The sequence below is a fragment of the Pipistrellus hanaki genome, assembly GCF_964339955.1.
Source record: "Pipistrellus hanaki genome assembly, chromosome: 1".
NCBI lineage: Eukaryota > Metazoa > Chordata > Mammalia > Chiroptera > Vespertilionidae > Pipistrellus > Pipistrellus hanaki.
The window spans coordinates 182,802,207-182,828,775 of record NC_140503.1 but is presented as its reverse complement, the minus strand read 5'-3'; the positions used below and the strand labels follow the sequence as shown (position 1 = coordinate 182,828,775).

The following is a 26,569-nucleotide window of genomic DNA, read 5'->3' as shown; positions in this document are numbered from 1 at the left end:
TGCTTTTCTAAGTAGTTTTCCTCAGAAGAACTACTTATATAACATTTATTCCTTTCAATTTAGAAAGGATTTGCTAAGCAAAGGTGAACTTTTAGCTCCCGACTGCTTACCAGACGTTACTCAGGCAGCCATCCTGTGAACGTTAGCTGAGCACAATCCAATGTCAAACTTATTAGCATATCTAAATTCCTAAGGTTTTATATGGAACCTAATAATGATTTGAATTTTAAATACCTTTTCCCTCTTCTCTTAGCATAAATAGAACAGAGCTAACTCTATGTGCATCTATCCTTAGCCTCTACTGTGGGATGTAATGGGGAAGAAATCACTGATAATGTTTAAACTGCAGGAAATGACACCATCGTAATGGATTCTATAGCTAGGAATTACTATAAGCTGTACTAAACATGCTAACACTGTATATTTTTAATTATTTCCTTTTAAGTACAATGAAATTTGCATATACATTCTCTTTTATTTTTAAATAACCATCTATAGGTTGCTTATTAAGCAAAAGACCACACTGGTACAGGGGGACACTTAACAGACAATGTGTAAAAAAGTCCCCACTCTCAAGAGCTGAATATGAGAGAGATGTAAATGAAATCTTAAATGTACAGTTATCATTTAGCAGAAAACTTTGAAGCAAGATTAACTGACGGAGATTTTGGGAGATGGACCTCATTTTCTTCAAGGTAGAAGGGATATAAGAAATCACTTAGTCTAAACACCTAATTTATATAGGAAAAAAAGAGTATATTACTTGCTTAAGCCATGCAGTAGTGGCAAAGTTAGAACTAGAACCAAAGGATCTAACTCTAATCCATGGTTAATTCATTATTTTACATACATGGTTTGACAATTTCTTTAAAAATATATATTTTATTGATTTTTTACAGAGAGGAAGAGGGATAGAGAGTTAGATACATTGATCGTCTGCTTCCTGCTCACCTCCCTCTGGGGATGTGCCTGCAACCAAGGTACATGCCCTTGACTGGAATTGAACCTGGGACCTGCAGGCCGACATCCTATCCACTGAGTCAAACCAATTAAGGCTTGACAATTTCTTGGTAACAGTGCAGGACTGCCTAGGTTGGAATTTTAATTTTACTTATTTACTTACTGATTTTATTTTATTTTAAAATATATTTTATTGATTTTTTTACAAAGAGGAAGGGAGAGGGATAGAGAGCCAGAAACATCGATGAGAAAGAAACATCGACCAGCTGCCTCCTGCACACCCCCCACTGGGGATGGGCCTGCAACCAATGCACATGCCCTTGACTGGACTGGAATCAAACCCGGGACCCTTCAGTCCACAGGCCGACACTCTAGCCACTGAGCCAAACTGGTTAGGGCTTACTGATTTTAGCTTCTCTGAGCCTCAATTCTCTCATCTGCAAAATGGGGAATGCTATAATTATAGCATCTACTAGACAGCGTTGTTAGGCTAGAGATAATGAATGTGAAATACTTAATACAGTGCCTGACAAATAGTTCACGTGTATTAAGAGTGTGCCATTATTTTCTCAGCATTTCAGTTTTTTAAAAACTTCACATTTTCTTAATAATGGTACAATAACTTTTACAGAGACTACAACTCTATAACAATATAGCTGGTGTCTAATAATTCTAATCTCTTATTTTAATAAAAGATTAGAATTCTGATGTCGAATGCAAAGGTCATTGAGGAATAAATGTATCTTCCTTGTATGAAATTGTACTCTTACTAGTAAGACTAATTTGTAAGGCTTAATTCATCCTCAATATGCTGTTTTATATATGTATACTTTTCTATAAGAAAATATTATTTCAGTTTATCCAGTCAGAATTTCATGTTTAGAAAGGCTAATATGAATGTATATAACCTTATTTTGGGGTTTGCATTCCTGACTAGACCATTTATCTGCAGAATACCAACGAAGAACAGAAATGTCTTCAAAGAGGCAGGTACAGCTAACTGGACTCGGACTGTCCAGATAGCCATCAAGCCTGTCTACGGAATGTTATTAAGCTTCCGTCACAAGCAGGTCATTCATTTTTATTGAAGTGAACTTTTTCATTACTAAGCCAGTATTTCATTGAATCTTTTACAAAGATTGCTCTGATAGCAAAAATGAAAAATGTTACACGTATTCTTTTTTTCTAGGAATATCACATAGGGACATATGAGCATGCACATAGTTTTACCCGGAACAGAAATACAGACAGCACAATGGAGAACAGGAAACTTACCTGTGCGTCTGTGTTGATCCTATAAATGTCTTTGGCGCCAAATGTCCTCTTGCAATTGTCTAACCACTAAAGAAAGAAGTGACAGTGAATTTTAGTGTAGTATTTGTACAATGGCTTGGTAATATAACAGCCTGCTGTATTAAACAACAAACTTAAAAGTTGATAGTCTCCCTGTGTATACACAACAATCCCGGAAGACACAGTCAGTGTAACCCCCAGATGCACACACTTTTTTAAAAATTAAAATATATATTTTATTGATTTTTTTACAGAGAGGAAGAGAGAGGGATAGAGAGCTAGAAACATTGATGAGAGAGAATCAATGATCAGCTGCCTCCTGCACACTCCCTACTGGGAGTGTGCCCACAACCAAGGTACATGCCCTTGAATGGAATCCAACCTGGGACCTTTCAGTCCACAGGCCAACGCTCTATCCACAGGGCCAAACCGGTTTGGCCAGATGCACACACTTCTGAGTGCTTATCAATGGAAATGCAAATGTGGCCCTCTCTTCGGGGCCCCTCTCACTGGAGCTCTGCTTCAGCGCAGAGAAGTCTTCACAGTCATTGCCTGGCCCTTGTCTCACGTAAGGTGGGAGATGAGATCTGATTCCCCTTCGGCCAATTAATAAGGACAACCTAGAATTAACCAGGTCCTTTTGCTGACCGGAAGTGTAACTCTCAGAAGGCTGCTGGTGTCAAGTTTTAGTGAAACAGAAAACAAAACCCATTTTAAATCTTATCTTTTTTTCTCCCTCTTTTGGACAAACAAGTTATTCCCAAAGAATATTGGGTATAGGAGCCAAATGTCATTCCTAAGGTTGGCTATTTATTTAAGGTCAAATAAAAATAAAATCCCATGAGGTTTAATAGCAAAGATCACTAAATGCCTTTAAGTTAGGCTTCTAGGTTTTGACAGGTCCATAGTATTAATATTTGTTTTTAAAATCTTAGTTTTTTTGTTTTTTAATTTGGTGAATTTATAATAAAAATAAAAGTCATGAATAAGAAATCATAGGGACATTTTTCACTAGGATTTTGGGGGAAATTACCAGTCATGTTATGTCTGCCCTTTGAAAACATTTCAGTACTAGGCATTTAAAATTCTCAAATGTAGCTTAACATTTCTACATGCAAAGAATTGCAATGAGACATCTTAGTTATTTCAAAACAATCTCTGACCTCCTGTCCCCTTCTATCCCGGTCCCTCAGACTGCACCGGCCTCAGGCCGTGTTTTTGACATCTCATGTCAAGCTTTCCTAGTGAGACACAGCGGCTGGCAGCCACTGTCAAAGCATCCGGGAGATTTCCTCATCTCAGCAAAATTCAGTTGTGAGTGTACATGACTCTCTATCCACACAAGATGTTAAAAGCTTACACTCTTAAGCATCATCACTAATCCAGTCCGATTTGTCCAGGTAAACCAATACATTTGGAAAAATTTCAATAGATTATTCAATAGACTATTCTTAATATTTTTTAAAAATTGATTTCAGAGAGGAAGGGAGAGGGACAGAGATAATCAACAATGAGAGAGAATCACTGACCAGCTGCCTCCTGCACGCCCCCTACTGGGGAGCGAGCCCGCAGCCTGGAATCGAATCCGGATCCTTCAGTCCACAGGCTGGTGCTCTCTCCACTGAGCCAAACCGATTAGGGCCTTCCTGGATATTTTTTATACTGTATGGCCAGTGAGAGGGCATTTGGGGGCATTATTGAACACAATTACTTTTGATTTTATTCTGTTAAAAGACAAGCCCCAACCCTATAGTCCCATGGGCTGAATACTGCCCTGAAAGGTACAGGTCCACGCCTTTCCAGGCAGAGGGCACAGGACACAGTAGATCGCCTGTGTACAGAATACCCTCTAGTTCAGAGGTTGCCAACCTTTTGGACCTCACGGACTAACAGTGGTCCACTGGTTGGTGATTACTGCACGAGTTCACATCTAATCAGTCTTCCTGTCACAGTGTTTTCTTTACTCAAGTGAAGGTTAAAACTTAACTTGAGAGGTCTGGCTTCTGGGCATGATGGAGGAGCTAGTGTAAGGCCCGTCCTCCACGGACGTCTATAAAAGCCGCGTACCAGTACCAGGGTTTGGGGAGTATGAGAAAAGGACCGAATGGGATCAGTGTTTACGGTTTACGTGCCCTAGGGTAAACACTGATCCCGGTGTTTACTCTAGGGCTTGTGCTTATGCATGTCCCAGGCACGGAGGTGGAAGAGGACGTGGTGGCCTACAGTGTCACTGCATGGGGAGGTATGAGGATCGCGGAGAAGAAGGAACTGCAGAGGAGGGACCTTCACAGTCAGCATGTACCCCCCCCCCCCCCGGGACATTGCTGTGCGGGCGGAAAGGCTCATAAACCAAGCAGCAGCATCTGGGAGTCTAAAAAAGGCAAGCGGAGATTTCTGGTCTCGTGGTTCTGGGAAGACAAACGCTGTCCAGTCCCTGTTGAGGCGGCAGGGTCCTGATAAACACCCAAGGCTTTCATTCACCATCCTGGGAAACTCGAGGAATAATAAAGGAATGTACAACCGAAAAACTATGAGAGGGGAAAACGGAGTAATAAAAAAAAATATGTGGTTGATAGAAAAGACCAGAAAGGAGGAAAAAGGGTAACAATGAGTAGGTTGGGACAAGAAACGGGGAGATGGTAGCTCAGAAAAGAACCGAAGTTCATTCCGCCCCCATACAAATAGTTAATGGATTCAGGATAATTTCTTGAACATCCTTTCCCCAAAGCATTGCAATAGCGCCTTTGCTGTGAGTTACGTGACTATATACGTGGGTCTGTTATTGGATTCTCTGTTACATCCCACTGGTCTATTCACTCTTAGCCAGGGCTGCCCCCTTTGAGATTTCTAATGGGTCTCACTGGCTGGGAGATTTCTCAGAGATCTTACCAACGGCGCTGCTTAGACCTAGCTGCCGTTCTTCAGGACAAGGTTTTGGAGGGCTTTCTGTAAAGGGCAGGTAATACCTTAGGCGTTGCAAACCATACGTTCCCTGTTGCAATACATAGAATAGTGATGTTACAAAAATAGTCTTGGACAATCCGTAAACAAATGGGATGGCTATTTCCTAAAAAAACCTTCACATAAAACAGGCATGACCTGAAGACTCTAGTTTGCTGAGCTGTGTTTAGCAAGATTGTCTGTCCTAGTATTTGCTGTTTGCATTTCCATCTAAATTGTAATTAGCCTGTCAGTTTTCATTAATGTACCCTCTGAAATTTAGGACAACAGTGCATTAAACCTACATATCATTTTTAGGGAAATGATACCTTTCTACTATCGAGTCTTCTCACTCATGACTACGGTGTAGTCCTCCATATATTTAGTCTCTAATTTTGCTCAGCGATATTTGGGGTTTTCTGGGTGGAGATCTAGAGTATTCGGCTGGACTAATTTGTAGGTTTTTTTATGTCTTATTGTAAATGGCACATACTGGCTCAAAACAACCAGACAAGTGCCTGTGTTGGCTGGGAGTTCCTTCCGGTTTTGCCTAGGGCCACCCTGTGTATTCAGTCGTGTGATGGCTCGACTCGGGCCGGAAGTCCCAAGTTGGCCCCCCTTCCGTGCTGGCGTGCTGCCTTCGCAGCCAGGCTCCTCCACCCTCCTCCACAGGACCTCATCCTCCAGTAGACTAGAGCTCAATTAGTTCTCAGAATTCATCCCAATTTACACTCTGACCAGCAGGATGGCAAAAGCAGAAGCTGCAAAAGACCATGGACGTGCTGGTCTCCGAAGCTGCACAGCAACGTTTCTGACTTCGGTCAGAACAAGTCACAGCATTCCACGAGGGGGTGGGGGAACGGACTCTGCCTCCTGATGGAAGGAGCGGCACAGGGGTGTGGACAGAGACAAGTTACCGCAGCTTCTAGGATAAGCTGCATTCCTGAAGAAACCCAAGGCACTAACCATAGCGGAAAAGGCTGATAATGTGGAACTAATTAAAACCGAGAACTTCTGTTTATTAAAAGATGCCAGCAAGATAGTGAAAATGCTAGCCACAGAGAGGGGGTAAATGTGTAATATATTCCTCCAATAAAAGGCGTGGGTTTAAAACAACTACAAATCAATCAGAAAGCCACAAGCAACCTATTTTCAAAAAAGGACAAGGTACTTGAAAAGACACAATTCATAAAGTATCAAAACGAGGATTATCTATTGTATATGAAATGTTGCCCGAACATTCATCAGGGGAAAGGCAAAATAATATCAAATATGCTGCCACACACCTACCACAATGAATACATTTTTTTTAAGTTGCCAATACCAAGTGGTGACAAAGATAAGAAGCAACACACTGATGAAGGGGTTATAAACCGATACCATCTCTTTTAGAAAAGTGCCTGGCAGAATCTACTAAAGTAGAACATATGTATATACCATGACCCAGCAATTCCACTCCGGGATATTCAATTGACAAGAGAACATATATATACCCAAAAGACATGTATGAGAATGTACAGAGCATTACTATCTGTAAGATGACCAGATGTTGAAAATTCTTCCAATCTGCCACCCTTCTTTCAGTCCAATTATAAGATCCTTTTCCCTTATAAGGGGGGAAAGCCCTAATGCAAGTATTTTCTCATACCATCTTCTCTCCCTAAAATAATCCCCCAATCTAAAATTACCATCTGTCAGGGTCTAAGGTCCTATCTCTATTCCATGAAGTTTCCTATCAGTCCAAGTGGCCTTTCAATTTTGGGAGGTCTCTTTCATTGCTAGTATACTTTTCTTTACAGTTATACCAAAACTGACATTTTACTTTTGTTACTAATTATTCATATACTGTATTTGTGCCTTATATTCGTATCTGGAATAAGATTTAGGTTGTATACTTTGTTTTTCATAGGCCTTTACCTGTGATGGATACTTAAAGACCCATCTACTTTATATAAAAAAAAAGTCTACTGTATACAGTTTGTGTGAAAAGGAAAAGCCTTTCTTTTTTCTTTTCAGTTTTCTCTGCTCCTGCTAATTCAAAGTGCTTCCTCTCAGGGAAGAGAACTACCGGGCTTTGCAGTGCCAGACCAGAGCTGAATACCTCTTCACAGGTGATACCTATAGTCTACCACACGCTCATCTCTGCCTCCACCCGCCCATGCACACACATCATGGGAAGAGATCACAGCGTGGTCACAGGGGGCAGATTCTTTAGGCCACATCATAACATATTCTAGGAGAAAAACTTATTTCTCCACTGGCAATGTAGTCTCTACATGGAAGCTTTTTATAAAGCCCTGATTCTTCACTGGGCTCCCAGAGGGCTGACCTGGACAGAGTGCTCAGAGGCCTCAGGTGCTCCGAGGCCCTCTTCTCTCTCTGAGCTAGCTATTCAGCAGCCCGGTTAACACTTCTAGTGTTGGAAGCAAACTGCTCTTCAAGGCCTCTGCCCATTTTCTACCTGGGTCGCTCATTTGCTTGGCACTGACTTGTAGGAGTTCTTTATAAATAGGATTTTGGATATTAACCCCGTGTTGGAGCTGTTGTTTGCAAATATCTTCCGCCATTTGATTGGCTGCCTTTTCCTTTTGTTGGTGGTTTTTTGCTGTACAGAGCTTTTTAGTTTGATATAGTCCCAAGAAGACATACAAATGGCCAACAGACATATGAAAAGATGCTCAGCTTCACTAGCTATTAGGGACACGCAAATCAAAACTATTCTGAAAAACTACCTCACACCTGTTAGAATAGCTATTATCAACCAGACAGGTAATGTGTCGGAGACGTTGTGGAGAAAAAGGAACCCTCATTCGCTGCTGGTGGGAATGTAAACTGGTACAGCCACTACAGAAAACAGCATGGAGGTTCCTCAAAAAAAAATTAGGAATAGAATTACCACACACCTACCGCAACGAGTACTTTTTTTTAAGCCAATATCAAGTGGTGACAAAGATAAGAAGCAAAGATATGACCCAGCAATATCTCCCGGACATCTACCTGAAAAATCTGAAGACATTTATTCACAAAGATACATGCACCCCTATGTTCACTGCAGCATTTCTCACAGTGGCCAAGGCATGGAAACAACTACAGTGTCCTGTGATGGAGGACTGGAGAAAGAAGATGAGGCACATATATCCTATGGAGTACTACTCAGCCACAGGAAAAGGTGAAACACTGCCATTGTGACAACGTGGATGGACCTTGAGAACATTATGCTAAATGATGTAAGTCAATCAGACAAAGCTGAGAATCAAATGATTTCACTCACATGTGCAATACAAAACTGAAACTTATAGACACAGACAACAGTGTGGGGGTTACCAGAGGGAAGGGTCCTGAGGGGGGCAGTATAGGGTAATGGGAGCCAAAGATAAGGTGACGAAAGACATGTGTCTTTGGGTGGTGGGCACACAGTGCAATAGTCAGGTCATGTATCATGGAAATGTACCCTTGAAACCTATATAATCTTACTAACAATCATTTTTAATTAATTTAGAAAACAAATACAAGAAATTGGAGGGGTAGAAAAAAGCATAGTATTCTTTTCACACAGTAAAAAGAGACTGACCTGCTCGGCTGCTTCTCTCTTGGCATTGTACGTATCCAGGTGTTCCTGCAACTCCAGGACACTGAACTTGAGTGTTTCTAGCAAATCACACGACACCAGCTGTCAAATCAAAAACATGGATCCGGGTTACTATTGCTGGTCATGGTCATGAGACTTGGCGACTTGTGGGCCATGGGATTTCTGTTAGCTGGTCTGTGGCCCCGCGTGGTGCCAGTGTCCCTTCCTGCACTCTGCCCCTTCCTCAGCGCTGACCCTTCACCCGAACCGGGGAAGCATCAGTGGGATTTCCAGGAGGTCAGCCCGACTAGCAGGCCTTCAACGCTGTCACACGCTGGCTCGGGCAGGAACGGCATGTCAGACTAGTATCTGCATTGAAAGCAACACCTCTGGAGCTTCTTAAATCTTAGTGTCCTTCAATACCTTAATGTATAATGTCCAAACATGCTTGGGAATGGGGTGGGGAGACCAAGGAACGCTCAGTTCTTCATGGGGGAGGTCTAACCACCCCCTTCCCACTTTTATGTAGGAGTCATGAAAAAAGTGGACATCTATCTGTACAGCATGACTCATTAGATTCCTCATTGAGGAATCCGGAGGGTGCGAGCAGGGAGGGGTCGGCATCAGAAACAGCCACAAGTCACTGCACCCTAATATACTAGAATTGTATTTTGCTCTATATTTATAAGCAAGTTGGAAAAATTCTGAATTGGCCTATTTATTGAATGATACCATTCAAACTTAGTCTTTATCATGAGCCCTCCTGTAGAAACGTACTGTTTCAGCATCCACAAAGACGGTGGGGCACTCCGAACACAGCATCATCACCTCCAGGGAGCTTTTAAACTTGGTGCCGATGCGCTGCAGACCCTCGCCGAGAAAGCTGACTGCCTCGTTCGTTATGTCTCCAAACTTCCTCTGAATGGTCTGTGGAGAAAAGCATATGAAAAAGTTTAATATTTCCTAAGAAGGCCTCTTTTCATCACTGAGCAAAAAAGCATAATTTATTTACTAGGGCAATGTTTTCTTTTGAAATTATTGTAGCAACATACTAAATTCTAGTAATTGATCTGTAAATCCGTGTTCTAGGCACTACTTTAGGAAACAGCTAAAAATGATCCAATATTAATGAAACAGTATTACTGGAAAAAGGAAACTAGTGACACATGCCAGGAATTCCCCCAATCCTGAGATATTTAAAAAATATATATTTTATTGATTTTTTTTACAGAGAGGAAGGGAAAGGGATAGAGAGAAACATCAATGAGCTGCCTCCTGCACACTTCCTACTGGGGATGTGCCCGCAACCAAGGTACATGCCCTTGACTGGAATTGAACCTGGGACCCTTCAGTCTGCAGGCCGACACTCTATCCACTGAGCCACACCGGACAGGGCATCCTGAGATATTTTTTATGGGGATAGACATTAGGAGTACATGCTACACACCCTTGGAAATAAAGTCCTCACATGTCTGAGGTTTCGTGCTTCTACAGTTTAGTTCTACCTGAAAGAAATTTTTGGTAAATGTAGTTTACTATCCTTGGCTATGGGCTGCCATCTGACATTAATGATCAAAGTCAGAAAAATACATTAAGAGTAACATCTCAAAACTCAACAATAGTTATCCACATAAAACAATCAGATAATGTCTGAGCCATAATGAGCATTCAATGAACTAGACTATATTACTCATAGTCTAACAATTATATAGATGGTGTGTACCTACATGTGTCTGTGTAGCACTCTTAGGTGTCACTATGAATATTTTTTTTCTTAAAAGACCTGAGTCACAATCTCAGGCATCAAGAAACTCAGAATGACAAAGGAAAGACAAGAACATAAGCAGAAAGTCAAGTAGCAATTGTTGGAAGCCACCCATTGTCTTCACTATCAGAGAAGCATAAACAAGGAGCCCAGAACGCTGGTGAACCTTGAGCCATGGCAAGGGCCGGAGCTATGCATCGACTGTTTAGTCGAGACAATGGTAGCTCAAGCAATTTCCTGACCAAATAGTCTCAGAGCAAATCTTTACTAATATTTACTGACCTTTAAGACAGTCTGTCTGTTGCTGGAATTGCCCGCCTGGCTAAGGGCAGTATGTGTATCCAATATTGAATAAAATGTTGGCAGGGCCTGGGCACTGGTGAAGTCCCCCTTGCGTTGGACTCTCCGCACTGGGCCCCGCCCCCCCCCCCCCCCCCCCCCAATTTCCAAATTGTCTTGCCTCGTCATTTTGCGGTTGGCCCTTCTCCAGACCCCGAACCCTGGACCACGTGGGACATGGCTCACACAAGCAATGCAAAAGGACAGAATGAAGTCCATGGTCACATTAGTGAGCACCAGGGAACTGCCAGGCGGGAGGGCCTGAGGCTGGAATGGTTAGGAAAGCTTCAATGAGTAAAGGATTTGGCAGGCTCTTCCACGATGAGCAACACTGGCCCAGGGAGGGAGGAAGCGTGGGAGGTAGTTCGGGACAGCGACTTCCATGGTGGCATTGCCTGTGCCTCAGTTTCCCTAGCTATGGAATGCTGAAAATATTCACATTCCATAGGTCTGTCGAAAGAATGAAATACTTGATGTAGAGAAGTTGGCGAGGTGCCTAGCATGGAGTACTCAATAAATATTGGCTCATTATTATACTATTATTTTTAGATTAGAAGCAACCTTAGTTAAAATTTTTAAGGTCCCCACACAGTAATGGAAGTACTGATTAACCTAGCATTTAAACTGTTTTAGGATACTGACTGTAAGCTCCCTTGAAGGCAGGGACCATGCTTTTGTATCTCTTTGGTATCCCTGAGGGTGCCTGATACACTACAGGAAGTTTACCAGTTGTTTTGAGGTTTTATTCTGAGCTCCCTAGAGTGGTCACTGTGTACAGTACCAGCAGCAGTGCAGTGTCACCGTGTGAATTCAGTACCATCACTACGGGGGGGGGATTTAAAGAAAATCAGTGGGAGTATTAAAAGTTGAGATAGTGATTTTAGACCAAAAAACACCATAACTTTATCAGGGAACCACGATGTGAATTCACAAAGCTTAGACCTCCCTGACCTGGAACAGCCTGGAGAACACGTGGAAAGTGAAGACGGCGCAGGAGCCGTCGGAGTCGGACAGCATCTGGTTGACGTGGCAGCGCCAGGCCTCCTCCTCGTCCTCGCAGGCCACCGGCTGGAAGGCCGCGATGATGGCAGAGAGGAACGGCGAGGGCAGAGGCGACGCCTGCACTTCCGGGAAGCCGTCTGGCTCCTCCTCCTCTTGGCTGTCAACACAGATCACAGGAGTCATAACGCTGCCTCAGAAGAACAGGCTCAGTGACTTAGAATACTTCCAGTCATCCAATATACATTATTCTCATGAACGCACAACCAATAAAACCGTGTAAGAAAGCACGAGTAAGCACAAGCCAGCAGATTTCTGGTTAGCACCTTCTACGTAGCCTCTTTGGAATTAGAAGTCTAATTTCACTCACTACCTTAAAACAACCCAAGTCCTATGATATGCCAGCGCCATGGACTACTTTGAGTAGCGGCTATGAATAATTCAGATTAGAAAGCTTTCATGTTACATAAACTTATAGATACAGACAACAGAAAGATGGTTACCAGAGGGGAAGAGGGGGAAGAAAGATGAATTGGGTAAAGGGGTTAAATATATAGTAATGGAAAAAAAAAAAAAAAGTAGACATGCAAGAGTATATGTCAAATTTACAATGTTGTACACCTGAAATGTATATAATGTTATTAACCAACATTACCTCAATAAATTAAAAAAAATTTCCATTTTAAATGGTCAGTTTTGGAGGCCCAAATTGATGATATTAAAAAAGTTTTGGCCATGTACTTTGTGTCAGGGACTGTTAGGTACTTTATACGGATTGTTTCATTCTTCACAGCAACTCTATGAGAGCTAGACACTATTATCTCCATTTTCTCGATAAGGAAAAAACAATTTGCTTATTATTTTTAATCCTCACCCAAAGGCATGCCGAGAGAGAGAGAGAGAGAGAGAGAGAGAGAGAGAGAGAGAGAGAGAGAGAGAGGAACGTCTATGTGAGAGAAAAACATTAATTGGTTGCTTCATATGTACCCCAACTGAGAAACGAACTGGCAACCTTTTGGTTCCCAGGACGACGCTCAACCAAGTTGAGTCACGCCAGCTGGTCAAAGCCAGTTCAGGGAGGTTAAATAACGTGCTTAGGTTGCTGGGTAGGAAATGACAGAACCAGGACCTGAACCCAGGACTATGGGTCCAAACCCGCTAACAAAAGCCCTGACATGCAGTGCCAGCTCAGTTACTTCACATGCTGCGTGCTCAGCAGGATGGCAGTGACAGATTTTATGCAAAGGAAACATACGGCCTAGCCATTTTCTGTAAGGAATTTGTAATCCCAAGAGTCAGATAACAAAAATGGAATGATTAAAATAAAGAAAGATGTATTTGGGCTGGACTGTTTATGAAGTGTGGGACTCTGGGTCTTGAGGATGCAGAGCTTGAGCCAGACGCTCCATAAAGAAACGGGTTCCTCAAGGCCTTACGGTGCCTGCTCCGCCTGACAAGGCAGAGATTATGAAGAGGATCTGAGGGAAGGTTGGGGGAAAAGATGAAAACAAAGCAGATGTTTGAAGTGAACAGTTAAATTATACCTCAGAAAGCTTAATTCTTTTTTTTTTTTTTTAAATATATTTTATTGATTTTTTACGGAGAGGAAGGGAGAGAGATAGAGAGTTAGAAACATCAATGAGAGAGAGTCATCGATCAGCTGTCTCTTGCACACCCCCTACTGGGGATATGCCCGCAACCAAGGTACATGCCCTTGACCGGAATCGAACCCGGGACCCTTCAGTCCCCAAGCCGACGCTCTATCCATTGAGCCAAACTGGTTTCGGCAGAAAGCTTAATTCTTAAAGTGTCACTGGGGTGACTGATTTGGACAAAATGTATCCTGTAAGCTTGAGTGGGCATGCCTCGGTCTTTAGCAGGAACGCTCTATTCCATTTCAGGATCAGTCAACCATTTGACTTCAGCCTTTCAGAAAGATGGAACAGCCGGCTCTCTACCCCCACATTGCCTCTGGCATCCCTGAACTTGAGCATGATCGGTGAGTGAGTGAGGGCACAGGCTACTGTCACAGCCAAATAAAGAACATCAACAAGGTGCTGATCACGTCTGAATGTCCACGTCCATATGTAGGTCAGACTCTAGATATATTAGGAGTGAAAATTATCCTCACCTGCTACACATACTTAAACTCTATTATCAACTGAGGTACAACTGAATACTTTTTAATTGCAAGAGTAAAACTGACATTTGATGAATACTATTTCTGTGTAAGAATAATTATCAAGGAGTATCATACTGTAGACTAGAGAAACACGTAGAAGGAACAGTCTGAGAGTACTAAAAAAATCACTACTTCCGCTCTTTATATGTCAGACATGAAAAATCTGACCACTGATAATGAAAGTGGAAAATCATTTTTAGGTCTATTTCAGATTTATTCTGGTATCAGAGACGTTCACTCCATGATTTTGATACGTGGGTCTGGCCATGGCCCAATACTGATGTTAACATTAGGCTATTAGGCATTCTGCCAAAATAGTTATTTGCTGCTTCTAGAAACGTATAATGACACCCACGCTTCTAGAAATGTATATGACACCCTTGAGAAATGCTCATTTGTTTTTCTTTTTTTTTTTTTTAAAAAAAATATTTTATTGATTTTTCACAGAGAGGAAGAGAGAGGGATAGAGAGTTAGACACATCGATGAGAGAGAATCATCCATCAGCTGCCTCTTGCACACCCCCTACTGGGGATGCGCCCGCAACCAAGGTACATGCCCTTGACCGGAATCGAACCCGGGACCTTTCAGTCCCCAGGCCGACGCTCTATCCACTGAGCCAAACCGGTCCCGGCTCATTTGTTTTTCTTTAAGTGAATGTTAATAGAAGAGAATAAACCCACCACAGTAAATCATTTTATCTTTAAAAAACAAAGACAGTACGACTAAAACACACTCAGAGATGAAAGTACACTGGAATAGAGGGTCACGTTTGGGAGGGGGTGGGAGAAGAGACCCTCTCCTAAAGTGTTGGTGATGCCCCTTTCTCACCTAGACAGTCCGGAAAAATCAGCCTCCTCCTCCTCACATCTTTCATCTAGTTCTTTCAAGGCCAGGGTGACGTCTTCCTCACAGACGGACTCTGGGTAGCTCTCAGGGGCCAGAGGCTCTGGCATGTCCGTTTCCTCTAAGTCCAGAATTCCTTGGCACACGAGAGAATCCTGCTGCTCTGGAATTACGTATGCCCCCGCATCTCCAAAGGCTGTAATAACCTGCTCCTCCTTTAACAGTGAACTTGTGTCCTGTGGAAACAGTATTGTTATCGACTTTAATAACGTGAAAACAGACAATTTATCAACATAAAATAATGACTACTGCCATCAATATACAACTGTTTTATTAAGTTGTCTTCATTCGTACAGTTTAATTGTTGGAGTTTTTAGATTCTGATTATATAAAGTTGTTTTTTTAGAAATGGTCCCACGTTTTTTTTTGTTTGTTTTTTTAAATTGAAATTAATACGTTACCACCTATTGCCACATAGAAACATCAAGGTGTTCTCTTAAGAGGATTTAGGTGTTTGGTTAGAAATATATGCTTTGGAAAAGGATCTTCTCACATACATATTCTAATCCTACATAAGAAGTTTCTGTGACTATATATTTCCTCTCACATAAAATAGCATTCCTTTCATTATACCAGAACATTATATCCAGTAAATTCTAGATATAAGGAAGGGGGATAATTCAAAACAGTTAACCCACCAGCCGTGAGGGGCTGGCCATGAATCAGGAACAGGTGCTGACTAATCAGGAGAATTAAACTGAAACAATGATGGTTCATGGTCTTCCTGGCATAAGTGTGCTGAATACTTGCGATTAACAATTGCTTTCAGGTATTTTCACCACCGCACCACCTCATTACATCTCTGAGTTCAGAAACCACTGGGAAATTTTAGACTTTTAATTTTGAAAAGTAAATGAATTACAAACTCACTTATCAAACAGGATGACCGCATTCTTCAAACCCCAAGCAAATGATAATACAAATTTGCATGGATATTCATCAGTTTGAGAATGAGCACTATTGGTCCCTTACAGTTTTAAGAATAAAGACCAGCTTCTTTTATTGCTTAGACCCAAGTTACTACTTAGTTTTACGTTAGTTTCTTAACTCGTTTCCATGGATAAAAATAGATTATTCTTCCAAAGTATGAAAAATAAGTGAAAGTCAGAACCCTTGACTTTTGACCAGCCTGAGCCTTGGCTTATTCATCTGTAAAATTTATACAATAAATTTTAGGATTCTGATTAGGTTCTGGGCTGGGTGCTCTGAGATACATGAATAAGGTAAGTGTAAGGTAAATATCGTAAGCAATAGACAAGGGACTACTGGTACTCAAAGAAGAGAAAGATCCCATTTGGTTAAAGCAATTGAGACCCGTCTCTTTAAAGGAAACATGTAATGGGCTGTGACAAGATGGGGTTGACTGTGGAATGAATATCTGTCCTTCCAAAATTTACACCTGAAACCCTACTCCCCCGTGGATGGTATCAGGAGGTGGAGCCTTTGGGAGGTGACTAGGTCATGAGAGGGGAGCCCTCCTGAATGGGATCAGGGCCCTTATGAGAGGCCAGAGAGCTAGCCAGCTCTTTTTCCCTCCATGTGAAGACACAGCAAGAAAACAGTCATCTGCTACCAGGCTGAGGGCCCTCAACAGAGACCATGACTTGGCCGGCACCTTGATCTTGGATTTCTTGGCCTCTGGAACTGTGAGAAATAGATTTCTGTTGTTGATAAGCCACCCAGTTTATGGTATTTTGTTACAACAGCCCAAGCTAAGATTGGTACTATTTCAGGGAGAAGGAATTAGAAGTTGTCAAAGGCACAGAAATATGGCAAGAAAATACAAGGTGTGCATGAAGGGATTGAGTCTTCACAGAATAATACTTAAAAAATAATACAGTACAAGTATTCCTTAGTCACCCCAGTAACTTATATTCAACACACTCAGAGGTTTCCATCTAAAATTTTCTCTTTTGATGATTTGGCCATTAAGTAATTAATAAGCATCAGTTATTTGGAAAGACAGTTTATGTGATAGTGCTAGAGACATTTCTACACTTAGAATTTTTATTGGTGTTAATTTTTCCTTATACATCAATTTAAACATATTAGGTTGAAATAATCCACCAAACTTCTTAGTTTAATGCCCTCATTTTTCATTAGTTTTTACCTATGTCTGGTTGTCATTTGTTCTTGGAAAATAAATTTTATAATTGTACATATATTACAAAATATACACTGAAATTGTCTATAGCACCTAGATTTTATGAAGACACTGCTTTTGGGCTAATGGAGTGGATTCCATGGCTATATGTAGATTATGAGAATCAAATTTTCTTATTAGACAAACACAAACATACTGTGTTACATTCAAAGATTCAGTTACCTAGAAGGAATAATTTCTGTCATCCGTGAATTGATCTCCAAACTATTCTAAACACTGGAAGAAATCCTCTGTGAAGGTTTCTCTAATAAACACAAGTTCAGAACTGAGTCCCCCCCAGCGCACAAGTTCCAGGTATGACATGAAACACGGTTGCCTGTTGTTTTAACTTCCTGATATTAACATAATCTAAGAGAAAAAAATTCAAAAACATTCCTAGGGATGGATTTTTTTTTCTTTATTTGTAAAATAGTTCACCTATTAAAATTAATTCTATTCCTTACTTTAAGAAAATGCCTTAAGCAAGAGTTATGGTTTTATTTCAATATCTTGGGGCTTTCATACTTTCTTAAAAAGGGGGCAATTTGGGATCATTTGACATTTTTAGGCACAGCAGGGAAAACCATATTAGGCCAACACACCCAACAGATACAAGCTTGTAATATTCTCTTGTGGACAGCATTCTTTTGGGTGACAGCTCTAATGTCAATAGAACTGTTTCTAAATGAAATACTATGGTTTAAAAATATCTCATTCGTTATCCACCAGTTCACATAGTTTATGCTAGTAATGAAACCCACTACTGTGGGGGGAAAAAACCTAGAAAATGAAGTGTTTTTCCTTTAGGGAAGAAAATTAAGTATCACCAGGGAACTTTATAGTGCCTAGGAGGTAAGCACATTAAGTATTACTGGATGAATGAATGCCCATCTGAAATAACACAATTTCCAATATACTAGATGGAAATACATGAATTATTTCTAGGAGGTAGTTTAGCTTTTTAATAACGAAAAATTAAGAGTGTCCTATTTGTCAAACAACATTAAAACATATAATCATTAACCACACTGCTTTTCTTAAGGTATTCCTAGCATCAGCCTGCCGTTTCCATGGTTTCCAATGAGAGTGTCTGTTGACCTTTTAACGTTACGATCCAAGCTGGACACGGGGGGTTACTAACTGGTAGTTAATGCTCACTTCACAAGCCTCCCGACAGCTGAGAGAAATATCGTCTACTTAAGGGGCACCTCTAAGTCCTGTCAGTTCTTGGCTGTAACCATTTCTCCCGTCCAGGCGCCTGGCCTTAGTCCGGGCCCTCTTTCCCTCTTGCTAACATCACCTCCTTGTCTCAGCCTTCTCCAGCCCACACTCCACGCCTCCTCTCATTCAGGCTCCGCGGAGACACAAGGCAGACCTAGCCTTCCCCCGAAGGCAGGTGCCTAGAACGCGACAAGCTGCCTGTGGCAGGTGCAAGAAGCTACTTCCTCTTTTCCACAAGAAAAGGTGAGATTTAAACAAGAACCATCATCAGATCATGTCCTTCTGCTTAAAATCCTCCCATGGCCACCTGCTGTGTGGTCTCCAATGGCGACCATGAGGGCCCAGCCCGGCTCCCTCCCCCTCACTCCCCCGTACCCCTGGCTGCTCCCCGCACCCAGACACTCCCCTCACATCGGCAAGGGGTGGCCCCTCCTTGTCCCTCAGGCTCCACCTCCAATGCACCCCACCTCGCCCTCTCCCTCACCAAGACCACATGGCCGTCAGGTTTTCTTAGTGTGAGCAAGACGATCACAGTCTGATACAGTATTTGCATTTTACTTGTTTTGCTATTTATGATGTCTCCCCTGCTGGAATGGAGCTCCGAAACCCAGGAGCCTTTGTCTCTCCCACACAGCGCTGTGCGCCTGGAATGGTGCCCAGCTCATGGCAGGGGCTCAGCACCTGGGCACCTGCTCCAGAGCTTGTCACAGGCAAACCGTGGCAGAGTGAAGACCCAGGGCTTCCTCTCCTCTCCTGATAAAGTCTCAGTCTGTAGCCTAGCACACAGGACCCTTCATGTCTTAGCCCCTAACCTAAGGTGACTAGATCGTCCCGCTTTTTAACAATTTTCCCGCGTCCCGCGGCGTTTTTAAAAAAGTCCCGATTTTTGGTAAAAAATCGGGACTTTTTTAAAAACGCCGCGGGACGCGGGAAAAATTGTTAAAAAACCGAGACTGTCCTGCCCAAAGCGGGATGATCAGGTCACCTTCCCCTTACCGCCTCTCCTCCATGGTGTTCTCCAGAAATACTGCGTTTCCTCATCTCACACGGCCCTGTCTCTCCACGCCTGTCCCTCTGCCTGGCTCGTCCCCACGGCCATGAAGCCTGCATTCACCACCCCCGCCCCGAGTGCAGCTGGCCGGCCTCGGAGTTTCCGCAAAGCCTTGGGAACGTGTGTCCCCGAGTCTCTTGGGCTGAGGGGAGAGGCTCCTTTGCAACCTCCCGTCTCCCCGGGAGCGGGGTGTGAGCCTGTTCCTCTCCCAGCGCCTCCCTGGGAGCCTGGCGTCCGGCTAAACCTCAATGAACACCTGCCGAGTGGAACGATCTAAACTTCAGCTACACTAGGAGGAGCATTTTTTAAAAAAGCCACCATGATGCCTTCATTTCAAAATATGCCTGCTACCGAAACCGGTGTGGCTCCATGGATAGAGCGTGGGCCTGCGGACTGAAAGGTCCCGGGTTCGATTCCGATCAAGGGCATGCGCATTGGTTGCGGGCACATCCCCAGTAGGGGGTGTGCAGGAGGCAGCTGGTCGATGATTCTCTCTCATCAATGTTTCTAACTCTCTATCCCTCTCCCGTCCTCTCTGTAAAAAATCAATGAAAAATATTAAAAAACAACAACAAAACAAAATACGCCTGCTTACTGTTAAAGATGTAAACTATACTATCAGTTTAATAAAAGCGTGAGAATTCAACTTACTGAAGTGATGCGATCTACTGACTACATTGATTTGTTTACCACTGAAAAAAATAGAGTATTTTTCCTACTAGTTACCAAGGCACGAAAGCACATATAACAGAGCTATATAATTACAGTTTTAAAGGAAGTATTTATAATAATCTTAAAAAAACAAAAACGCTAAGAAAACTAATACTTACTTATTGTTAGTCAGTCATTAGCTCGGACTCTGGCTTACTTCTCACAGGCCTTTCCAGAAAACACAACGCTAGGAGTTCCAAAGTCTTTTTTTTTTCAAGTTTTTTTTTAGTTTTTTTTTTTTTTTTTTTAAAGATTTCATTTAAACAACTGCTAACACAGCTGGCCTGAGGTGTCCATCCCAATCACAGCACCGATTACGTAACCCCAAACACAAAGCAGAAGGAAGTGGGAAAGCGAAGCGGCCCCAGAGGAGGCAGCGCACCGGGGTGCCCGCCGCCCAGCAGCGGCGCGGGGCCGAGGCTGCCCTGCCGCGCACACGGAGGCTCAGTGCAGACGCGGGGCTATTTCTAACCTGCAGGCCGTTTCCTCCGCCCGCCGGCGGGGCGGCCGTGTTCCACCGTCAGATTTGACTCTTTTATGTCAAAACAACCCGCCAGGTTAGAAATACCGCACACAAATCACATTTTTTTTTTTTTTTTTTTCTTAGCATCATCGGATGAAAACCCTTTTCGAGAGGAAAGCGAGGGATGTCCCAGAGGCTAAAAGGAGCCCAGATTGGCCATGCACCAGCCCCCAGGTCTCCCCACCTCAGGCAGCTGGCTGTTAGCATTGTCTAGAGAGGGCTCCAAACTTGGGGTCTCATCTCTGATTTGAAGCACCTCCTCTGCCGAGACGCTGCCCGTGGAGTCCTGGGACTGGAGCAGCTCGGGGTGGTCTGGGGCGGCTTCGTCGGCAGCAGGATCACCGCTTAGCTGAAAGGAGAGACAGTCAGACAGGGACCTTGTTGATGAAACATGTTCTCTATCGTAACATGTTGTGGGGGGTGGGGAGGTTGGGGTGGGAACGGACGGACGGCGGCTTAGTCAGAAAGGCCTCTGACTTCCCTGCGCCCCATTCAGTCTCTGCCCAAAGGGGCGCTGCTAACGCCTGCCGCCGCCCCAGCAGCACGGCAGGCTGAGCTTTGCTCCACAAAACGGACATCGGGGAAGAGCTCCGTGTCACTGTGCTCATCTTGAACACGTGCGTACTTGGCAGCATGCTTTAAATGTCTGACCAAATACAGCAGGCTGATTTTTAAGTTGATCATTTTATATGGTCCGCAAATGGCGTCACAAGTATCCAAAAGGCCCTTGGCAGACAAAAGGTGCCCCACCCCTGCGTACATGAAGGTGGTCCCATGGAGGGACAGGCTGGGGAGCATGGGTCTAGGGCAGTGGTTCTCAACCTCCCTAGGTCCTCAGGTTGTGGTGACCCCCAACCATAAAATTAATTTTGTTGCTACTTCATAACTGTAATTTTGCTACTGTCATGAATTGTGATGTAAATATCCGTGTTTTCCGATGGTCTTAGGTGACCCTGCTAGCGGGAAAAGTGCTGCTGTAGAGCCTAAGACCATCGGGAAACACAGAACCACTGGTCCAGAGGCACAGGCCCAGGACAGGTCTGCGGAACTGCAGCAACCGTTCTTAGGTCGGTGCTTCGGGAGTGATACTGGCTAATCCATGCAAACTCCGTGAGCAGAGACTGGGGCCTCTGACACACTCAGTGAATGACTACACTCATCATTCTGATACTTAAATGGAGGGTAGTTGAGAGAGGGTACTACCCTTAAATGAGGGTAGTAGCGGGGCAGCAATGAGATGCTAAAAAGTGAGAGGTGACAGAAGCCAACCGCAAACTGACCACTGTGCACCCGGTGCACACCCAGCTCCCCTGGCACCCGGCTTCGCTGCCCGCAGCTTCCCGGCAGGCGGGGTGCGGGCTCAGCAGAGGCCGGCCAGGCCCGGTGGACAGGCTCACTGGGGCACACAGACAGGACTCCGCTGCGTGGCTGTCCCCCGCACCCTTCCCCACACAGCGTCTGACCTTCCTTCGCCCCCACATTTCCGAAGGACCAGACGATTCTACAGCCTTCTTCTTCCCCCTTTCCCGCCCATTCTTTAACTCCCTGTCATCAGCCCCCGGGAGACGAGTCAGAAGCTGCCTCTGCTAGTAACTGACTTGATGGTGAGACCAAAGGCGTGCCCAATCTTCCCACAGGGACCGGAAGAGGAAAGGGGGTGGCAGACTGGTAATTCACACTGACCCTAAACACATGCACCGTCGTTTGTGGACCATATGAAATTATGTGTCTGTTTCTCTCTGACTCTCCCTCTCTCCCACCCTCCATTCGCCGCTGCCGGGAGGGAAGTGATGTGAAACCCATCCCTGTCGGGGTGGCAGCGCGCCCCGTTACTGCCGCGAGCCCGTATTTCCACGTCAGCGGGTGCGTTTCGCCCAAACAGAAATGGAAACCAGACGATCAAGAAATGGAGTGACTGGGCTGGAGGCCGAGGGGGTGAGGAGAGCAGCCGCGCGCGCCGGGGAGGAGGTGCCTGGGTACCATCTGCGTGCGGGAGAGGATCTGGCTCGCCGTGAGGGCCGCCTCCTCCTCCGAGGACTCGTCCGTGTCCTCCTGGTTGGTGAGGCTGAGGCTGGGCGTGCTGCTGGAGCACTGGCACTCGTGCAGCGACGGCGTGTCCCCCTTGTCCATGCTGTCCAGCGAGCGCCGGCGCACTCCCCAGTTGAAGTTGTCCATGCTCTCCCCCTGGAAAAGCAACGCGGCTTTTAGGACCTCAAACGCGTGCCTGTGACCGCAGGGAAGGCCACACACCGGGGAGACATGTACCAGGATGACACATACTCGGTGCATCGTCAATAAGCAGAGTTTCAATCAGCCCTTCAGTTTCTTGAAACTTTTAAGACATCGTTAAATATTTATATTTCGAGAGATCAAAACGTCTGGTTGAAAACCTCCTTTTAAACTAAGTCATTTTCTTAACTTTCTACGTTGATTACTGGGGACCAACAAAATCTACCGTCTAGGCCATTTCTAGTCTTAACACACAAGCACAATGAGATCACAAAGACGACGAATACACCACAGACGACAACAAACGCACAACCCACACCACCAGGCTGCAAACTTACCTGCAGCTCCTGGTTAGCAAAAGGGAAAACACACAGAATTAGCGAGAACGAAGACACACATTGAAATATACGCTCTACGCTTGTTGGGGAAAACTGTGATTTCTCTAACTCAGAGACTGATTCAAGCTCTGGATCAAGCTTTGTGCAAGAAGCCAACATGTGATTTAAATTGCTTTTTAACGCAAGCTATGTGGAGAAGTCGGAGACAGACAATGAAAACAACATTTCTATGATATACACTTTCAGCAACACAAACTTTAAGGAAGGTCTTCAAAGTTCACATAGACTTACTACTTGATACGATGCGAAACTGACTTAAACTAACATGGAGCTGACAACACACAAAGTCATAACTGTTTTAGTCTGTAGGATGGTTCCGACTAAAGCAAATGGTCATTTATTTTATTTTATTATAAGGCAGTTTAAGCTACTGCAGCTACCGAGACATAACTCTGGCCACTTCGAAAGGTCTGGAGGGAATACGACGGGTTTCCGGTTCGCCCCAGATTTATTAAGTTTCTTTTACTCTAAGCCGATCCTCCTTTTGTAAGGATGTAATTCTTACGACTCTTTCCTAAGCCCTGACATGACAAACCACAGTGAATCGGCCAGCAAAATGCGATTTATTTGTGTTCCTTTACTCAAGAGGGATTGTCCCGAAAAGAGGCTTTCAAAGCCTTTAAAAATTTTTTTAAAAGTAAGTAAAGCAGAGGAATATTTATTTCAAATAAAATTTAAGCCGGAAGCCAGCTGTATGAAATGGATGAATAAAATGCTCTTGTTGAACCAGGAGCTCTAGCTTCGTGGCCCTTCCATGTCCTGACCCAGGGGCCCTCGGGCTCCGTTTAAATATCACCGCGTAAGAGCCACAGCGATGGCAACAGTCCTCGCACACACTGGGCTCTCAATGTTTCCTTAGCAGTTACGTTTGTTTTGTGGCAAAGTCGCTGTTTTAAGCAAGACTATCTTTAGATTTTAGAAAAATCTCCATCACTGAATTTGGCCTAATAATGAGCACTCTCCCCTAAATACAGTCATTTGAATTAAAGATGGACCTGTAATGAGCATCTTTAATTTCTTATGGCCGAAGTTGTATTCTAAAGCCAATTTTACCACCACTGACATTTTAGAGTATTAGATGCAATATGAAGCATTTAGTGTTCTTTAAAAAAAAAAAAAAGGGAAAAAACCCCCACAAAAATAATTTTTATCATTACAAAGGGCCTACCTTTGGAAGTTTTAAATTCTGAACTCTAAGAAGCAAATAACTACAAAAGAATTCAGCAGCTGCACGTGCCCCTGACTGGGAACTGAACAGTCAACACTCAACCACTGAGCTCATCACACTTTCTGAAACTGATTCCAGAGGGTGGTGGCCTGCCCTTTTGGAAAACAAATAAATAAAATGAAAGGGAGATACACAGAAAATATCAGTGTGCATAAAGCACTGAGTAGGGATGCATACTCTTGAGTATTGTATTGTAAAGGTGTGTGCGTGTAGCCCTAGCTGGTTTGCTCAATGGATAGAGCGTCGGCCTGCAGACCAAAGGGCCCGGGGGTCGATTCCAGTCAAGGGCGTGTGCCTTGGTTGCAGGCTCCTCCCTGGCCCAGGCCCTGGTCAGGGCTCGTGTAGGAGGCAACCAAGTGATGTGTTTCTGTTTCTCTCTGTCTTTCCCTCTCTTCCACTCTCTAAAATCAATGGAAAAATATCCTTAGGTGAGGAGTAAATAAATAAGTAAATAAAAAGTAAAAAAAAAATTACAGTTCTAAGAAAAAAAGGTATGTGTGTATATATATATATTTGGATATGATATAAAATGTATTAACTATGGATCACAGTGGGAAAAACCGCAAAATGTTTAAAAGCCACTGCCCTACAAGTTGCTGAATAATGCCTGTGGGGCTTCTACCCTGTTTCCCCAAAAATAAGACAGTGTCTTATATTAATTTTTTCTCCCAAAGTTGCGCTAGGTCTAATTTTCAGGGGATGTCTCATCTTTCCATGAGCTAGGTCTTACTTTCGGAGGATGTCTTATTTTCGGGCAAACACAGTATGAACCGGTACACTCGTGTCTTTGGGAATATGTAAATGGTGAGCTATCCCAGAGAGGCCTGCGTAGCTCCTAAGCCAGTGCAGAGGCAGCTCTCGGAGGCGCTGAGGCCAGGCTGACTGAAGAGAAAGGCAGGGCGTGGAGAACCAGGGAGAGACAGACGCAGAGACCGCAGTGCTCCGGACCCCCTGAAGCCCGGACCGCCTGGCTCGGCTTTGTGAGCTCATGAACCCGCTTTTCCGAGTTGGGTTTTCCATTCGGAAAGCATCTGAACGGACACAACCATCCATTTGACCTAAACTGAACCCATTGAGAGGAGAAAGCCCTTCGGGTGGCAGCCGAGATGGGGCGTTTGAGAGAGCTGGCTACATCGACAAGCAGAAAGCGGCGAGGAAGGTCACCGGAAGTGGGAAAAAGTTTAAAGAGACTCAACTTCTTTTGAGCCATCAAGTTAGTGTAAGCGCCATGCTCTGTAAAACTGTCTGATAAACTTAATTGTTTTAGTGTTTCGCTGCACATTAGTTTCTGTATCACATGCCAAGCATTTAGGCCTAAGCTCACCCTAAATTAAAAAAATACTTTTGGCCCAGCACAGGCGATACAGTCAATAATATTGTGATAACTATGTATGGTGTAGGGTGGGTACTAGACTTGCTGGTGGGAGTCACTTTGTAAATTATATAAATGTCTAAGCCTGGTGCTGTACACCTGACACTAATATATTCATGTCAACTGTGATTGAAAAATAAAAAAAAGATTAAGAAAAGGACGTTGGAAGAAATCAATTTCTTACTTTTCATTTTTAAAGATAATGACAAAAAAAATTAGATGTTCCCCTTTTATTTCAGATTTATTTTGCTATTGTACCGACCGTACTGATCATATTTAGTTCCCAATTTAGTTTTTTCTATTCTTGACCTTATACTGACGTTAGTAAGGAAAGAGCCTATGGTCAAGTCTTTAATTCTTAACACAGTTACAACTATCCTACAAACATGACAATGGGAAGCCCATATCCTCCTTACCTCTGCATCTTCCAACTCAACGTCTAAAAAGTCAAAATCCTTAAAGACCCCGAACTGCTGTTCACTGGTGTTGTCTTCCACGGGTACCTCTTCCTCGTGAATCACGTCTTCTGTTGCAGAAATCAGACTCGTCTGTTGGTCACCGACTTCCAAGTCTTCGTTGGAAGAAAATACCACCTGACCCCCCCACAAAAAGACAAAAAGCCACCTGTCAGCTTCGTCCTTCTGCATCAGAGGCGCCCTCGCCCTAAGGGTAAGGTGACCAGACATCCCGATTTTGGCAGGACAATCCCGACTTTTAACAATTTGTTTTAAAACGCCATGGGA

At 43.6% G+C, this 26,569-nt stretch overlaps 1 protein-coding gene across 14 annotated transcripts in view; it reads right to left on the bottom strand.

Moving 5' to 3' along the window:
* Positions 1-26,569, bottom strand: part of FRYL (FRY like transcription coactivator) — a 257,817-nt gene that overhangs the window by 6,342 nt on the left and 224,906 nt on the right. For 11 of the 14 annotated variants that reach the window (XM_084899627.1, XM_084899633.1, XM_084899628.1 and 8 more), the window contains 8 exons: positions 26,243-26,419; positions 22,580-22,783; positions 20,784-20,948; positions 14,876-15,126; positions 11,817-12,024; positions 9,539-9,688; positions 8,765-8,863; positions 2,236-2,301 (listed from right to left, as the gene is read on the bottom strand). In XM_084899627.1, coding sequence (XP_084755753.1) covers positions 2,236-2,301; positions 8,765-8,863; positions 9,539-9,688; positions 11,817-12,024; positions 14,876-15,126; positions 20,784-20,948; positions 22,580-22,783; positions 26,243-26,419 — 1,320 coding nt within the window. Of the gene's footprint in view, positions 1-2,235; positions 2,302-8,764; positions 8,864-9,538; positions 9,689-11,816; positions 12,025-14,875; positions 15,127-20,195; positions 20,949-22,579; positions 22,784-26,242; positions 26,420-26,569 lie in introns of those variants that run through there. The other 3 variants (XR_014796398.1, XR_014796399.1, XR_014796400.1) reach the window with 1 other exon arrangement.